The sequence below is a fragment of the Sinohyriopsis cumingii genome, chromosome 6 (assembly GCF_028554795.1).
Source record: "Sinohyriopsis cumingii isolate HCF-2022 chromosome 6, ASM2855479v2, whole genome shotgun sequence".
Lineage (NCBI taxonomy): Eukaryota > Metazoa > Mollusca > Bivalvia > Unionida > Unionidae > Sinohyriopsis > Sinohyriopsis cumingii.
In genome coordinates this window covers 90996994-91010426 of record NC_142966.1, presented here as the reverse complement: position 1 = coordinate 91010426, position 13433 = coordinate 90996994, and the positions used below count along the sequence as shown (strand labels likewise).

The 13433-nt window shown below is 36.6% G+C and overlaps 1 protein-coding gene across 1 annotated transcript in view; it reads right to left on the bottom strand.

The window, feature by feature from the left end:
- LOC149797431 (centriole and centriolar satellite protein OFD1-like) overlaps nucleotides 1-13433 on the bottom strand; it is a 95013-nt gene that overhangs the window by 19417 nt on the left and 62163 nt on the right. Inside the window, exons 22-24 of the mRNA XM_089962225.1 lie at nucleotides 5642-5756; nucleotides 4888-5024; nucleotides 615-746 (exon numbers count right to left, since the gene is read on the bottom strand). Of these exons, the coding sequence (XP_089818351.1) occupies nucleotides 615-746; nucleotides 4888-5024; nucleotides 5642-5756 (384 nt within the window). The remainder of the gene's footprint in view (nucleotides 1-614; nucleotides 747-4887; nucleotides 5025-5641; nucleotides 5757-13433) is intronic.

Below are 13433 nucleotides of genomic sequence, written 5' to 3'. Positions count from 1 at the left end.
GGTCAAGGTTTATCCATGCTCCACTCATGAAACTGTACAAGCCAAATAAATTAACACAAATCCAGCACTCCAAATTTAGAAACCACATTTATAGTCTTCCATGAAATTTCAGAAATAAACATGTGTGTAAGTACTGTATGTACGCATGAAAATGTATGTGTAACTGTATGTATAAATGTACAGTTTAATGTATAAACATATGAAAACTGCACAACTCAACCTTCATTATAAGTAAAAGTACTGAAACTCAAAAAACATTCTGATTTTAAGTTCTAAATTTGCATTCATGTTTGTTTTAATGCATTAAATTAATGATAATGAAACAAGAAGGAATGGCCTGTATGTGGAGCTGATGGTCAAAGTGTTGTTTACAAAAATTAACAAAATCCACTTATGCCATCAGCCTGACAAAAAAACCTGAACAAAATCCAATGTAGCTGCCTGCAGCATAAAAAATACTGCTATGTCTTGCTTCAATAAACGTGGTTCCAGAAAAATCTGTATTCTAAGTGTATTTTCTGGTTTAAGTATCTTGGCCAGTTTTAATTTAAAGCTGTAATTTTAAATATTTATGGTATGTCTTGATAGGACTTTTTTGTCTGTATATGGTGTACCTTTCTTCTGTTTCCATGCAGAGTCCAACCCTACTGTCTGTGACTTCCATGCAGAATCCAGAGATAATGGGGGCAACTTTGTTGGATAGTTCACTTGTGGTTCTGGCACTGCTTTTTGGGACTTAAGGTTGTCTGAAAGACATTTCAAACAGTCAATATACATATGGAAGGCAACGTAACTGCATATATTACAAGCAAGAATGATTATCTACAGTTGAGAAAAGCATAGTCTTAAAAATTAATTTTTCTTCAAACTTTTTGACATCATACAGTTTCAAGACAATAAATAAAAGTAATTGTTTTAAGAACCCCGAATTATTTATTTTCAGGTGTTGCTAAATTTAAGCTGAGTGATATATTAACATGGATACTCACAGATAGGGAGGGCTTTAGGGGAAAATATTCTCATAGGAACATAATTTACTGAAACAACTGCTTTCTCCTTCAAATAAATTACATTAACGTTAGGAGAATTGGTAATAGGAGGATAGAATGCTGAGCATCGTACCCATACCCTGGACATCTTGAAAAAGACATTTTTTATCTTTTTGGGAGGGGGCTGAATTCAGTAGGTATCAAGCATATTTTTTTCCTAATGTGATCAGGGAATGGATTTGTTCGAGAAACTGGGTTAAATGCAAAAGCTGATCACTAGAGTATCAAATGTAGGTCACTGTGATCCACTTACAACAAAGATGAGCAGCACAGTATTCACTAAAATTATTAAGCCCATCAAGGTTTATGATTATACCATTTGTTTCATGATTATACATACAGACAAAAATGCTGAAGAAACTAAGCCAATATACAGAACATGAAAAGTAAGTCACCTTTGCCGGTGGTGTAAGGTACCCATCAAGAGGAAGACATTCATCAAGTTTCATGACTACCTTGTAGAAAACACATCAGTTTTTTTACATAGCAAAATTGCTAATTAATGTTAGTGTCATTGATCTATACAATATGCACATAATAAAGATTAAGGAGGGTCATTAATATACCAGCATTGTCCCCTGGTAGATCTCCCTCCCTTCCCCCCATGCATAACTTCAAACTGCTCATAATCCCACCTTTTAAATACATATGCATTACTTGCCATCTGTGCAAGCAGCCCGAATTAATGGGTATGTCTTTAATCCTGTTGCAGTCTTGATCCTGATGAATATACATGTAGATCATAATCAAATTCATCTGGGATCTTCATGCTACCAAATCTGATCAGAAAAATGGATTCTGGAGTGTTCACAAGCCTGATGAATCAGATGCAAGATCACCTCATTAATTTGCATGGATGTCTATCATAAACTCACCAGAGATCTCAAGGATTTAAGATTAATATAAAATCGGATTAGAAATATGAACTCTAGAATGTTCACAAGCTCAGCTAATCACATGCAAGATAACCTCATTAATATGCACAGATGTCACTCATAATTGAAATCATAATAGATTGATTCTTACATGCCAAATCTGATCAGAAATATGACCTCTAGAGTGTTCATAGAATTGAACTCATCCATGAGTCTGATTATACAAAATCATGTACAATATCTAGTCAAAATCTAATCAGAAATATGGCCATTACAGTGTTCACAAGCTCAGCCAATCAGTTGCAAGATAACCTCATTAACATGCATGGATGTCTGTCATACTCAAACTCACTCAAGATCTTGATGAAATAAGCTTACATATTAAATCTGATCAGAAATGACCTCTTGACTGTTTATAAGCTCATCCAGTCACCTCATTAGTATGCACAGATGTTGCTCATAATTGAACCCATACAAGGTCTTTATGATTCAAGTTTAAATACCAAATTTGATCAGAAAATGTAACTTCTAGAGTGCCACCAGTTCAGTGTGAACTCATCTGACATATACTGTAGTATCATTTATTTTCGTGGCTTTGTAAAAAAAAAAGAAAGCATTTTTGTGGGTTCTCAAATTCGTGATTTTGCCTGTCAATGTTTGTATGTTAGTAGGTATTTAATTTCATGGTTTAACCTCTACAGATACCCAAAATAAAGAATACAAAAGAATAAAACTATGCCAACTCACTTTAATGTTTAAAACAATACTACCACTTGTATGAGCACAAATCAAAGACCTGGAAAGTTCAATACTTACATCGTGTTTTCGACCAAATGAATAACATCAGTCGAAGCCGACGCATACAACAACACTAAAACAATACTTCAATCTCTATGAGCACAAATAAAACACCTGCCAAGATTAATAACTTTTGCCATGTTTTCATTTGAATGCTCAGCATCAAAGGAAGCTGACACAGCCAACAACACTAGGCCAATCGTTTATTAAAGTACATATAAATGATCTCTTACATAAACCATTGTCCATCAGGTTGCACCATCAGTATTTTCTGATGATCATGTCCTGTCAATACAGTGGCTTAAGAGTGGTAAAATTCAACTAAGACCCCCCCACACTGAATGGATAATTGCAGCTTAAGCGACAATGAGTGAAAGATCGGACCTAATTATCAGTGGTTTTGAGAAAGCTGGACTTCTTTAATTCAGCAATTTGGGGATTATTTACCTGAGAAGCATCTATGAGTACCATGAGACTTGATTGACATGATGCTGATACAGTGGCTTTGTCCAAAAATATGTGAAGTGTGAGCTTTAGTTCTCTGCTGTAATTAGTGTATATACATAGTATTTCATTAATAATAATGTTTCAAGAAACAGTTAAAGTATTTTACAGGATTGTTGTTCTTTTGGATTAAAAATGCATGGATAAAATGAAATGTGCTTTCAGAAGGATTTAAATACTTCAACAACAGATGTACTCAAATGAAGGATCGATTTGAATAATTATTACATTTAAGTTTCATATACTGTTATTATGTATTATTTTTTTCTTTCATTTTCAGTATTACTTTTGTTTGAATACCTTATGCTTTTTCTCTATTTTCTCTCTATCCTTACTTATCTCATTTATCAATTTAGGCAGTGAGTGTAAAATTATGGCTATCAGATACCTTACTGAACATGTGCATTGAAACAATATAAAATGATTTATAATTCTTGTTTCAAAAGGTAAAAATAAAAAAATAAAACAAACACAAGTAAAAACTAATATTTAATTACCAGATTAGGGTACTGACCTTGATTTATCAAATACTAGTAGCTGTGTTAATCTCTAGGATTTGGCTAACATGGGTATGCGAGAAAGCTTGCCAGTTGTTACTCATGGGTCAGTGGTTCTTTCCGGGATTTTCCAGGGTTCTTCCTCCACCATTAATATTGGTGGCCATGTATAGCCTATCGTGTAATGAAAAATGGCGTTAAACCATATAACAAGAAGAATCTCTAGGAATGAAACACTGTAAGAAAATGGGGGGGGGATCATCATCCTATGTGGCTCATTTTTTGTTGGGGATTTAGATTCACGGTTCGGGTGCAACAACAAAAACCAAAAAAATGGTCCCCCATGAAAATTGATGATACTACAGTAGATGAAATAAACCTACATTACATTGTTGAAAATCCAATAAAAAAACAGCCTCCATCATGGTAAAAGGCAAATGTTGATGCATGGACACCACACAAATGGCCATATCATAAGCAAATGTTAATGCATGGACACCATACAAAAGGCCATATTATCACCAGATGACCAGACGGGCTAAAAACTTGTATGTTTATGTCAATGAAAATGATAACAATGCTATCTAAAATATTTTTGAATGCACATACTGGAATTTTAACTAACACTGATTGAAATCATAGTCCTTAAATATGAATGTGTGTGATTTGGATTTTTAATGTAGCTTTAACGATTTTTCAGTCTTATCACTATGATGTCTGCAGTGTGGTAGTTTATAGTGATGCCTAGCACTGGGGCATCATGTTGCAGACATGTAGCATGATGTCCCACCCAGTCACATTATCCTGACACCAGGCCGACCAGTCCTAACCTCTTAATGCTGAGCGCCAAGCAAGGTAGCTGTTAGTACCATTTTAGTAAGTCTTTGGTATGACTTGGCTGAGGATTGAACCCACGACCTCCCGCATCCGAGGCAGACGCTCTAACCTAAATATGAATGTCAGCAACATGATAAAATCCACATCCTAAAAGGATAAACCTGTGTAATTAACTGGTTTATGGTAATAAACTAAAATGGGAACAAGTGTGGAACACTTGTTGATTGATGTACTATCTGTGCAATTATTACTTTTATCTACGATGCATATAAATGAACACTTAAGATGCAGACAATTCCTGGGTGGCCTCTGACCATGCAAATTTACCTGGATCCTGAGCAGATGGCCCATCTGTGCTGGAGCCCTCCCCATGGAGGACCACAATGCTGGGGGAGCCAGGTCTAGCCTCCAGGTCCATCATTGTGATAGGGCGAGACCTCTCTATTCTCTGGTCCTCATGGGTCCTAAAACAAAGACAAAGCATAATCCACATTAATGAAAGTTACATATTAAAGCACAGTTAGTTCTAAAGAAGAAATGATCAAAGAATGAATGATGGCAAAAACAAAAACAAAAAAAACTGCTGAAGCTCAGTTTTCCAGTCCTATTGGCTCCCAAAACAAAGTTATATCATTGTACTAAGCAGCAATGTGTACATCTCAAAGACAGGGTTTTGCATATCAAATCTTATCTAACTAGGTCAAGTAGTTTCTGAACAAATGTGCTAAAAAGGTTTTATAAATATAATTTAAAAAATAAAAATTCATTCAAAAATGGTGCAACAATATCAATTGTTCATTTTCACAAATAAAAAACATGCATACCAAATGTCAAATTTGCTTTTGTGATTAACAGGTGGACAATTCCTAATTATGACACCTCAACTGCATCTATAAAATTGCTGGCATTTTTAGCTCAACTCATATTATTTATAAAATGACATTAATATTCATATAAAGTTACATGTCCAACGGTCAGCTTTCTGTAATGTTAGAAAAGAGAACAGTTATTGTGGGATTTGCAAGACTAAACTGTAGCAGTCTATATGCTGAAAATCCATTATCAACAAATTTCCACTGACCTTGAGGTATGACCTTCATCATCAGACATATTGGAGAGGTCAAACCTTGGCATGGGGGTTGCACTGGCCAGTTCTTGTCGCACTGATGAGGGCTTCTGTAGTTCAGTAAGGCTATCTAAAAGAAGAAAAAAAAGTAAAGCAAAAAGATAATACAACCTAATTTAAGTGAATCCTGATTGTTTGTTTGAATATACCAGTAATATACATTTATATTCAAACAATTAAGATCCTGATTTCCGACAACATTATGTGGTTGGTATTTATTGGGCATCAACACTGTGAAAGTTATTATGTGATGAGGTTATTATGTGATGAGGCAAAAAGTGCCTTGTCCAGACGCAACAGAGTTTCTTATCTGGGCTGATCTGATAGCAGGAATCTAATGTGCACCCTTCTGGTCACTAGTCCAATGCCTTAACCAATGAGCCCCTACAGCTCTTGCATTATGTGGACAAAGATTAGAGACCTGGGATTTAAAAAAATATTTCTAGCTTTAAATACCTGGAAAAAATATCTTGCTTTAATTTAGAGCAAAGAACACTATATTATATCCAATTTATTACATGAATGAAAAAAAAGTACCCTTGAAATGAAAATAAAATACTTAGCTTACAAGAAAATGTACAAATACCTTGGCTAGAACCAATATGCCATGTGCATGTTCATTTACATGGCTACTAATTTTGTACATGGTTACAGTCAGTGAATTAAACTAAGTCATGACATGTATAGATGTTGCAGCCTTGACCACAATTCTCACTGTCATCAAAATCCCTGTTTATCTGACTAAAATATTGTTTAATCTACGATCGGTTTGGGTAACTTAAACATGGTTCATAAAGAAAATTCAAACTGAAATTCAAAGATATTTTTAGGGTCTTTTTGGGTCTTATCACCTATTTTTAAGGCTTCATTAAATTAGCTAATATTATCTTTTATCAATATGTTTCTGCACGTTTCTGACACCACACATGTAAATCTTCATTATTATTACATCTGAGTCTCCAGTTGAGTCTTTCTGATGAACTTTATACACATTAACATGTCCATTGTCAAAAGCAACACAAATGATATATTTCTACTCTTTGTCCACCATCAAAAGCAACACAAATGATATATTTCTACTCTTTGTTCACTGTCAAAAGCAACACAAATGTTATATTTCTAATATTTGTTCACTGTCAAATGCAACTCAAATGATATATTTCCACTCTGTCCACTGTCAAAAGCAACACACATGATATATTTCTACTCTTTGTCCACTGTCAAAAGCAATACAAATGATATATTTCCACTCTCTGTCCACTGTGAAAAGCAATACAAATGACATATTTCCACTCTGTCCACTGTCAAAAGCAATACAAATGATATATATCCACTCTTTGTCCACTATCCAAAGCAACTATATCACACAACACAGACTGTTCAGTCCTTCAATGCTTTCACTTTTCCTCAAGTTTCATGCTTAGCTTCTTAGACATGCCAGATTTTTTTCTTTGCTTTTTGCCTAGTGAGTTGGAATGGACAACATGTTATAATTTTGCCTTCATTTCTGCCTTTAGAGCACAAGTCAACAGCAGAGCTATGTCTAGAATATTCCATGTTTGCTTGGATCTTTCATTGCTGCAGATATAACTTCATATGATTTATTTGATGGTTTGTTGATTTCCTTGGCTTCAACTTTCTTTATGTGCAAAAAAATGTGTTCTCAGATAAGAATTGTTCTATAACACATGTGCAAATTTTCCATCCATCAATGTCATATGAACTTCACTGGCATGATAATGGAGTCGGTGACTTTCTGGTAGTCCTCTTTTATGGCAAGACTATATATGAAAAGTTTGTACAAGCTTGACAAAAGAGATAAAACATGACAATCAAAAGCCAATGTTACTCTCTTGAATGCATCATGGACAACATGCAGCCTTAATGATCCAATGTTGATTATAGAGGGAGCATAGTTTACTTGAATTTTCTTGCTCATAATATCAAACAAGTTCCGAGCCATCCACAGATATCTGAAATATCTGTTTAGTTACAGTTGTCAGATCTGTGACTCCCTTACATAAATGTCTGAGCATATCCTCTGTGATTGCATGGCCCAGAAATTTGCAAACCAAAGCATGGAGTCTTTACAGTGTCTCATAGCTCTTGATCTCTTGCTTCAGTAGAACCTTCCAGTGGTCAGCAAAAACATAAACTGAACATCTTTCTCTCACCATATGAAAATCACAGCAATGTTACTATCGGGAAGCATAAGCTTGAAAGCTTTCTCTTGTTTTCATTTGATTTATAAGAGCTATGAGTCACAACTGTTTGTATTGTCTACAAAAATTTCAGCTTTCAGTAAATCATTTATTCAACAAAGCCAACCATACTTTGTATGAGGTACTGTAAGAGGTACTTAGGCCAGATGGTGGAGCAGGTGAGGTTTAAGTACAAAGAATGAGCCACTTAAACTTGCTGCTGCATTAGTTGTTCCCACTGTACACTAGGCCATATTGCAGCTTACCATTTCCATGGGCACTGAATCAGATTTTGTTTTATAAAGAAAAGAAACAAATCCTACCTTTTCAAAACTATGAGTGTCTATTTCTCAGTTTTTATCTAATATTTCAGTGTACTTTCACCAGTTTCCCAAGATCTACATTCTATGACAAAAATGCAGAGTATGCCTTGTATCTATTGCCTTTTACTTTCCAGACCTAACTGTGGTCAGACAACCACTTCACCTTAAGGACACACTCTCCAATCATGAAAAAGCTGAATATTTCTCATCTATGCATGTTGGCTATCTGCACTGCTAATTGGAAATTTAAATCGCTCAGCCTTTTCAATCACACTAGACTCTGTTTTTCAAACAATCGGAACATCTGTATTGTTTTTTGGAAAATCGCTTTACCATTTCTATCATGTCAGAATTTTTTCTCAGCTAATCAGAACATCACTCTGCTGTGAATATAGTGGTAACAATGCACTGCTAGTGCATTATGTATTGTGACTGGCTAGTTCTAAGGCAAACATTGCATGTTACTCTTTATTTCAGTCCAAAACTTCACTGAATTTTTATTTTTTTATTTTTTTAATGCTACCTTAAATATAATTCTTTTTGTAGAATGTAGCTCTGAACACATGAAATTTAATTACTTTGTTGAAATTCAAGGAGTTTTCATGGCTGGCTTGAATTTTTCAAGGCTACATGTGAAATTCAAGGACTTTTCAGGGATGCATGGACTATTTGACAGGATGATATTACAATTTCACTTTTATTTTATTTTTGCTATGATGACCTATATATTCATCTAAAGTCTTTAATTTTTGTAATACACACCCATTAATAGTTTTCTATGAAAGTTTGTTCCCTTCTTGAAAAATTAAATCTTCATCCAATAGACATTTTGCCTACAAATGGCATCCAGTTATATATATGGGTTGCTATGGTGATTACAAGTGCAAATTCATGGACAGCTGGATGGAAAGAAAATAAAAGAAAAGGAAAAGAAAAGAAAAAAAGAAAAAAAAAAGAAAAAAGAAAAGACTATTATAGGGCTGTTTCTGATATGGGAATTCAATTATAATTATAATTAATTAAGGTAAATCAACGTATACAAAATTTAATTAAAGTTTTTAAACAAAGATCAGCTAATAATTTGAAACTATCCTACACATTCAGGCAGGGCCCCGAGTGGCCGAGTGGTCTAAAGCGCTCTCCGTTATGGATCACTGCCATCTCACCTCTGTCCGCGCAGGTTCGAGTCTCAGATTCAGCCAGTGTGGGTATGTGAGAAAGCTTGCCAGTAGCTTCTCGTGGGTTGGTGGTTCTTTCCGAGGTTTTCCCGGGTTCTTCCTCCACCATTAATACTGGCCGCCATGTATGGCCTATCGTGTGCTAAAAAATGGCGTTAAACCCCACAACAACAACAACATATTCAGGCCTTTGAAATTAAACTATTCAACTGTATGTTTTATGTTGATCATGACTTACCTGTAGGTGTTGTTACAAAATAGTGTGGATTTTTTCATTTTGTGCATATCAACTTTCATGGTATTAACAAAAACCAATTTTAAAGAAAAATGTACTACATATGATCTCATAATACATTAGAAGTACATCCTTGAACTCACAAACCCAGGCATCTCCAGCTAAAATTGATGTTTGCCATGGTCTTTTTATGCTTGTTTTAGCAATATAACTGCTAAAAGATTATTCACTCATCACGGTGAAAGTCAGAGTAGAGTAGTTTCCCCTGGACAGAGGGACTGAGCTAAATCTAATTAATCTTCAGTTACTACTGGTTTGGATGTACATACTTTTCCAGGGATTTAGCTGTGGGGTGGATTTTGGGAGAGTGTGCCTGTATTATGATCAGGTAAGTATTATCCAAGAAACATTTTATTCTGAAAATTGGTTTCTATTTCAAATACATCACATGACCATACGTTAAGAGTAAAGGCAAAAGATGGGATTTACATCCACTTACTCTTGAGTTGGTGCTGTTTGTCTCCGTTCCTATTGTCTGTGAAGCAGCCTCAAGTTTTGCTGAGATATGGGCTTGGCACACTGCATGGATTTGGTTTTGAGAAAAAAAATGTTCACTCCTGCAAATTCAGCTGTAGTAGAATAACGTTCATTATAGGAAGCTGCTGTATAACCTGGGAAGGTAGTCTCTTGTGTTGCTGGTAAAGATCCCACCAGGTAAGATGAGGAGCTTTAGGATAAAAGGCCTTTGAAGACTGTTGTTGTTGTTGTTGTTGTTCTAGGGTTTAACGCCATTTTTCAGCACAAGATAGGCTATACATGGTGGCCAGTATAACTGGTGGAGGAAGAACCCTTGAAAACCCAGGGAAGAACCACCGGCCTAGGACTCGAACCCATGCAGACAGAGGTGAGATGGCATTGATCTGGAACGGTGAGCGCTTTAGACCACTCGGCCGGTCAGGGCCCCTCCTTTGAAGACTGAGAATGCCATCTCTGACTTCCCGCACATGGCCTGGATAATGTCAGTTTAGAAGCAACTGCACTTAAATGCTGCACAAAAATACTCACCCCTCCTTTTCTGAATGCTAATAAATGAGACCTCCCTTTTATGATAGAATCAGTTTGCTTCAAATATGTCTTTTGATCCCTGATAGGGTAAAGTAGATAACCCTGTGGCAAAGAATCTAAAGTAGACAGGGATGTTATGAGAAAGGGCTGATGCTCATAAATGGGAGCCACTTCAAAGTGATGAAAGCAGGGTCTGCCACGACAAAAATTGAATCATTGAGTAGAAGATTAGACAGTTTGGGTTGAATGAAAAGGCCTGGATCTTTACTGATTCTGTCTGATGTAGCTTAAGGTGATTAGCCGTATTGTGAATGCTCTGGAACATGGTTCAAAAGAACGTCTTATCACCAGAATATATGATTTGATTATAGACAAAGGATCAAAACCTTAATACAGACAAGTCAAAATATTCATCAGGGCAGAGAGGTCTTTGTTCCAGTCCATGTCCTACATTCCATGACTGAAAAATGTATCCAAGATTTTGAAATGGTAGTTCTTGATTGGGATGGGATCTAACATGTTCTGTTTGAAGAGTACTGGAGGAAATTAGCTATTTGTGGTACTGAAGATTCAATGGAGGGATGCTATCTGAGGATGGTCTTTAGCAGTGCAGAGACCAATAAGAAAGCATTTCTTTCTGTGAGCTTAAACTGGCATTTGTGAGCAAGAGATGAAGTGCCCTACTGTCCTATTGAGATACACGCCATACACAAGACTGACTCTCTAACATAAATGGGGTTTTGGCTATGTTCAGGTTGCTAAATATAACCATCAAGACCATGTCAAGCATGGAGCCAACAACACCAATATTGTAAATGAGTTGTTACGTGTTCTAAAAAGGTTTCTGGTTCATACACATAGAGAAAGGTTTCAGCTTTTCCATGTATGGAAAGGTTCTGTCAATATCTTAGATTTCTCCATTGATCCAAAACAGAATGAAGCCTTCTCCCAAACAGGATCTGTAATAATGTTGGGATGGGGGGGGGCTGTATTTAGGTCATCTGACAAAGTGATGGTCTCACACTGGTGAAAACAACCTCCCTACCTCTGATTCTTCCACTTCGTTTGGGAGTTGTGGGATTGTTTTCAAGTGGCTTGTGCTCTAGGGACATACATGTCACCAATGTTGGTTGCCTTGCAAATACCTCCACCGTAGCCGGGACTAAGAGAAATGGTGGCATGCTGCCAATTCCGTCAACCTGATCATTAAAGAGAACAGATGATGAAGGTTGTGAGCATATCTTGGGCCATGACTTGACTGTAAGGTGAAGGTAGATAGCATTGCATCATTTTCCAGCTGTTGTAAGTTCACAGCTGCTATTGCGGCTATAGTATGTTGTGCCTCTACATTATGATGTGGACCATCCTATGAATATTTTTCAGCTTGTTCTGGTGAAAGTCAGGGTGGAAGAATGTAAGCTGTGTTCTGCCCATTGAATACAAAAATATTGAATACAAGGTTGGTCACACAGTCACAACATTGCTAATCAACTCATTGGTATTGAAATGGAAAACAGAGAAAGCATTTGTGATAAAATACATCCGCAGATGCACTATTAACTGACAACATACTTGGCAGGTGACGTGAAGAAACAAGGACAGAAAACTTGGGCAGTAAACTTGAGTTCCAGCCTGTAAGGACAGAAATCCAATGGGATTGGGTAGGAAACTTCAGTTCTAGCCTGAAAGGACAGAAATCCAATGGGATTGGGCAGTAAACTTGAGTTCCAGCCTGTAAGGACAGAAATCCAATGGGACTGGGCAGGAAACTTGAGTTCCAGCCTGTAAGGACATAATTTTACTCATCAAAGTAAGATCTAATAAACTGGAATTCCAGCTGCATCATTTATAGCTTATGGTAGTGAAGTCAATGTCTCCTGCACACCTGCTAAGTAGTTGGAGAAGAATGCCAATGATGATGGTCCACTTCACTTGCACTACTTATGATTCAGATCTTGTTACTTCTAATGTGTTGCTAAGAGGGTCTCTTGAGTGGCAGAGGCGACTGAAGAGACCTCTCTTGAAAACTGAGGCCCCAAGATGGACATCGTATGTCAGAAGAATTTGAGGTACTACTGCGGGAAAGACTGATCCATGGGGTTGACTATATAAACTATATGTTTTCCACAGGAAGTGCCAAGGAGCACAATGTGGATAGAATGATCCATTAGAGTGCCTGTATAGATTGGGCAAAATCTGCAGAAGTACCCAGCAGCACCATTTATGTTAGACTTATCCATGTATAACTGGTTTCATGAAGTGGGTTCTTGGGTATTATGGTACTAAACTGGGCTTCATATGCAGAAAGAACTTGGCACCACTATGCAAGCTGTCAAACTGGACAAGTTCCTTTTCTTTTTTTTTATTGTATGATTGACTTTGGCCCACAGCAATCCGAGTTATATGTCAGAGTCAAGTTGTAAAAGAACATAGCCACCTTGGCTGCCATGACACTGTCCAGATCTTGTGGTTGGTACAGAGTATGGGATATTGATCTACATATCCAGTCCACATTTCTGATAAGCAAGACTGTAACTGATGCTTGTTGCTGATCTTCCTCTCCATGCCCATGGATGGCATGGCATGAACCCTTGTGTGAAAGCAAATGTTTTTGTCTCTCAAGCTATGACTGACTTCTGTCCATAACATGCAAGTCTGACATGTATTCAAGGAATGCTAAAAGAGAAAATTACATATGCTGAGTGGTTGTAAGACTGGTTTTGCCCATGATCTAAATCTGCAAGG